General features: G+C 50.0%; 1 protein-coding gene across 1 annotated transcript; it reads left to right on the top strand.

The window, feature by feature from the left end:
* The first annotated feature begins 2,930 nt into the window (after positions 1 to 2,930).
* LOC123408916 lies at positions 2,931 to 4,184 on the top strand. Its single transcript, XM_045101940.1, has 3 exons — positions 2,931 to 3,282; positions 3,690 to 3,755; positions 3,853 to 4,184. Exons 1-3 carry the CDS (start codon positions 2,931 to 2,933, stop codon positions 4,131 to 4,133), a joined length of 699 nt encoding a protein of 232 aa, XP_044957875.1. The 3' UTR covers positions 4,134 to 4,184.
* The last annotated feature ends 1,291 nt before the right edge of the window (positions 4,185 to 5,475 follow it).

Raw genomic sequence — 5,475 nt, 5'->3', positions numbered from 1 at the left:
CTCGATCCGCCCCGCGAACAATCCCGCGATCAGCCCCGCGATCTAGTACCGAACGGACGGCACCTCCACGTTCAGCACACGTACAGCTCGACGATGATCTCGGCCTTCTTGATCCAGCAAGAGAGACGGAGAGGTAGAAGAGTTCTCCGGCAGCGTTACGGCGCTCCGGGGGTTGGTGATGACCTTGTCTCAGCAGGGCTCCGCCCGAGCTCCGCAGAAACGCGATCTAGAGGAAAAACCGTGGAGGTATGTGGTCGGGCTGCCGTGGAAAAGTTGTCTCAAATCAGCCCTAAAACCTCCGTATATATAGGTGGGAGAGGGGGGGCCTTGCCTTGGGGCTCAAGGAGCCCCAAGGGGGTCGGCCGAGCCATGGGGGGAAGGTCTCCCCCCCCCCAAACCGAGTTGGACTTGGTTTGGTGGGTGGGAGTCCTTCCTTCCCTTCCCACCTCCTCTTTTTTTTTCTCTTTGATTTTTCTTCCAATGCGCATAGGGCTCTTTTGGGCTGTCCCACAAGCCCACTAAGGGCTGGTGTGCCATCCTCAAGGCCTATGGGCTTCCCCGGGGTGGGTTGCCCCCCCCGGTGAACTCCCGGAACCCATTCGTCATTCCCGGTACATTCCCGGTAACTCCAAAAACCTTCCGGTAATCAAATGAGGTCATCCTATATATCAATCTTCGTTTCCGGACCATTCCGGAAACCCTCGTGACGTCCGTGATCTCATCCGGGACTCCGAACAACATTCGGTAACCAACCATATAACTCAAATACGCATAAAACAACGTCGAACCTTAAGTGTGCAGACCCTGCGGGTTCGAGAACTATGTAGACATGACCCGAGAGACTCCTCGGTCAATATCCAATAGCGGGACCTGGATGCCCATATTGGATCCTACATATTCTACGAAGATCTTATCGTTTGAACCTCAGTGCCAAGGATTCATATAATCCCGTATGTCATTCCCTTTGTCCTTCGGTATGTTACTTGCCCGAGATTCGATCGTCAGTATCCCCATACCTATTTCAATGTCGTTTACCGGCAAGTCTCTTTACTCGTTCCGTAATACAAGATCCCGTAACTTACACTAAGTCACATTGCTTGCAAGGCTTGTGTGTGATGTTGTATTACCGAGTGGGCCCCGAGATACCTCTCCGTCACACGGAGTGACAAATCCCAGTCTTGATCCATACTAACTCAACTAACACCTTCGGAGATACCTGTAGAGCATCTTTATAGTCACCCAGTTACGTTGCGACGTTTGATACACACAAAGTATTCCTCCGGTGTCAGTGAGTTATATGATCTCATGGTCATAGGAACAAATACTTGACACGCAGAAAACAGTAGCAACAAAATGACACGATCAACATGCTACGTCTATTAGTTTGGGTCTAGTCCATCACGTGATTCTCCTAATGACGTGATCCAGTTATCAAGCAACAACACCTTGTTCATAATCAGAAGACACTGACTATCTTTGATCAACTGGCTAGCCAACTAGAGGCTTGCTAGGGACAGTGTTTTGTCTATGTATCCACACATGTAAATGAGTCTTCATTCAATACAATTATAGCATGGATAATAAACGATTATCTTGATACAGGAATTATAATAATAACTATATTTATTATTGCCTCTAGGGCATAATTCCAACACTAATCTCCTTTCATAGATGAACATCACCATGATAAGTCTTCGTGTGCGTAGGGAATTTTTTGTTTCCCATGCAACATTCCCCAACATATACACCCCTAATCCTAAAACATATATTAAGCACTTTATTCCCCTTCGACTCCTACTTGATGACAAACCTGCTACGACCCACACTTTAACGCAGTCGAATCCATCATGTCCGAGCCGTATATGTGACCAAAGGAAGCTGCTCATTAACACCTCGCCCTCACCTCCCTAACGCATCTCCGACGCAGGGAGAACGGAGGCGATGCAGGGTCTCTCAAGCGGCTAGGTTTTGATCGGGGTCGATTGAATTGGTCAAACGGTCCCCACTTACTATTCCCTCCGTCTCAAAACAAGTGTCATTACTTTAGTATAAAATTTGTACTAATTCTATACTAAATTTGGGTCACTTATTTTGGGACGGAGGAAGTATTTTTTGAGCCGTTTCTTGGGTATTATTGAGGGTAAGTGGCATCACTTACTATTGGGTCTTACTGCTTCACGGTGGTTATTCGGCCATTTATTGGGTATTATTGAGTCCACAGTTGCATTGGCCTCGTGGCCGAATTAAAACTGACCTCCTGGTGCTTGCCCTGGCCCAACCAAACCCTCTCCCACCTCTCTCGAGTCGCGCTGGCCGCCGAGATCTCCTATGCGTCGCTCGTTGCGGCCAACTGCCGAGCGAACGCATAGGGGTTGCCGACTTGGTCGACCCAAATTTTTTTGTTTTTCTGCTCCTTGTGTGTTTATTTCCTTTTTTGTTTATTTTTTCTTTCTTTATTCATTTAATTTTAGAATTTGAAGCAAAAACAAAATCCAGAACATTTTATCTTTTTGTTTTAAAAAATGTTTTGAATTATCAACAAATGTTCCAGTTTGAAAAATTGTTCCGGAACATTTTTTCAAATTCCTGAATATTTTTTAAAATTACCGAACAATTTTACAAAATTCCAGAACATTTGTTTGAAAATTAGAAACATTTTTATAAAAAATCTGGAACATTTTTTAAATTTTCGGGACATTTTTTCAAATTCCAAAACATTTTTTAAACAGAAACAGAAAAAATAAATAAAGAAAAATAAAACATTTTTTAATATCCAGAATAGTTTTTGATAATTCAGAACATTTTTTGAATCAGAAATATATTTTATTTTAGAAAAACCGAAAAACCCCGGAAAAAACTGGTTCAGTGAATCTTTTAGTAGTTTCCCAAACCGAAAAAACCCGGCTGGTTCCCAAAACCGGGACGCTCTAATGGGCCAGCCCAATCGGAAGCGATCGCTCTCTTCCTGTGCGTTTGGTCGACATTTCGACGCAAAGAGCGTCAAATATGATTTTCCCTGGCCGCCTCTCTGCCGCTGCCGCCGACGAAGAAAGCAAGCGCCGTCCCCGTCCCCGTCCCCGTCGCCGCCGCCGCCGCTGCCGCTGTCGCCAGCCCCTGCCGCTGTTAGGGGGGCGATAAAATACCGGAGCATGTACTCGCGGCGGAGGCTGCTCTCGCTCCTGCAGAACGCTCGCCTCGCCCCCGCAGGTCGTCTCGCCGCCGCGCCGCCTTCGAGGAGCTTCAGCCTGCCCCGCGCGGCCGACGGCGCGGCCTCCACCGCAGGTGAGCGCTTCCCCGAGTCTCTTCTCTCGACCCCTCACAGGATCCCCACGCTGGGTCTGTAGGGTTCAGTTTCGCATTGGAATAGCTGTAGCGAGGTGGACTGGTAGTAGTGTCTTAGATGCGCTCTGGGTAGCATTACTGAGCGGATGTAGTGTGAGATCGCGACGCTGCTGCCTTCGATTGTTTGGGCGGATGTACTGAGAGATAGGCGAGGATCATGACGGCCTAAGAGTAGATTGCTGGTTTTAAATCTGTTTGCTGATTGTTTGGGCGGATTTGAATCGGGTTCTAATTTCAAATCTGCCCTGCGAGTATTGTTCCTACATTGCACTAAGGCTGGTACTGCTCATGTTTGCCATCATGGCCATTTTAACAAAACGAGTGAAATGAACGATTTTCTCTCTCAGGTTCCAGTGATGGTCACTTCAGTTGTAAGGGCTCAACATATGCCGCTATACTGATTGGGCAAGCAGGTCCGCTCTCTGCATATGCGTTCCCCTCCAGTTATAATTTAATGAAATAAATGTCATATTTGATACCATGGCAATCCTAATTCCTGTCTTGTTGCAGCTGTTGTTCTTGGCCTGAGCAGCAACTCTGTATTGGCTCAGGATGATTCGACCGCTCCAGCAGTTACAAGTGAGGAAGCTGATGTAAATGTTACCGGCCTACGTCGTATTGAAGATGGTTCGGTGATCTCCAATGAACACACGATCAAATGGAGAATGTGCACCGATAAAGCACGAGAGTTTTTCCTGCAAGCAAGTATCTCATTATCATTACCTTCATCTGAACCACCTTTTGGCATTAATCCTTTTTCTGAGGAAAAAAATCTTAGTACTACATTATAGTTTCCTTCTCTGTTGAAACATAATTCTCTTTATTATTCTTGTTTCCCGAAAGTGATGCAAAACTCAACCACAATCATGCTGATACATCATAGCCTACAAAGAACAGCTCCAGTGCTTAGTCCCCTGATGCTGACTTATTTTCATAGGCGGGAGCGATGACGGCGAGCTCTGCCAACCCAGCCTCCCCCACGCCAACTGCGGTCGTGCCCATCACTTTCCCCGTGGCTGAGGCCCAAAGCAATCCGGAGCCCGCCCCGCTCCTTGCGGACGCGGCCCATGACGCTCCTGCGCCCGCCTCCCTCTTCGAGGTTGCTGCCCAGGGCACCTCGGAACCCACAACAACCGCGCCGACCAATCCACAGGTTGTGGTCAACCTAGGCCACGCCCCCACGGGCCGCTTCGCTTCCCCACCGATCACCATGCTGCGATCGCGCCGTTGGCGGCCTGCTGTGACGTGGACGCTGGGAGAATTCCTCTCGACCGCCACCAAGCACATTTGTGCTGTCCTCCCAACCCCAGGAAAACGCCCTCGCCGGCCGGCGCTCAACTTCTCCCCGCGTCGGGGCCGTTCCGCGTCCTCCTCCGCCGGGGCCTTCTCCAAGGCCGTTGCACCACCCACGGCTGAGCGTCGGGCACAGGTGCAGGTCCTCCACACACTTGGCATCGTGGGCGTCGACTAGCAGATCACCGCTGCCGAGATGCGGGCCTACGATGGCATCTTCGCTGCACCCATCCCTCGGTTCGTGCTTGCTGCGATCGCAGCGCTGGTCGATCGCGAGCTGCCTCCCCTCCAGGGATCGGTGCCGACCACGACTACGGCGGACGGCGGCCCCATTGCGGCCTAACCGCTTAGTGCAGCGCTCCGGTCGATCGTGTTCCCATGAATTACGACCTCAAGATTGTCATCTGGAATGCCCGCGGCCTGAACGTGCGCGCTCGCCGTGCGGCCATTCACTCGCTGATTTGTACCACCGAGGCCTTCATTGTATGCATTCAGGAAACTAAAATGAGTTGATCTGCTCGTCGACCGTCCTTGAGACGCTTGGTTACGAGTTTGACGAATATGTCTACTTGCCGGCAGTCGGCACTCGCGGTGGCATACTCTTGGCTTGGAAGAGCCGGTCCATCACCCTCTCCGACCAGATGTTCACTACGAACACGCTCTCAGCCAAAGTATCCACGCCCGGCGCCGCTCACTGGTGGCTTACCGTCGTATACGGACCCCAGGCCGATGTGGCGAAGATCGCCTTCCTGCAAGAGCTGCGCAATGTGCGCGCTGACTGCCCTGTGCCTTGGATGCTGTGCGAGGACTTCAACCTTATCTATCGTGTGGAGGACAAAA

The sequence above is a fragment of the Hordeum vulgare genome, chromosome 7H (genome assembly GCF_904849725.1).
Source record: "Hordeum vulgare subsp. vulgare chromosome 7H, MorexV3_pseudomolecules_assembly, whole genome shotgun sequence".
Lineage (NCBI taxonomy): Eukaryota > Viridiplantae > Streptophyta > Magnoliopsida > Poales > Poaceae > Hordeum > Hordeum vulgare.
Note: the sequence above shows the minus strand (reverse complement) of the source record. Positions and strands in the feature narration are given on the sequence as shown.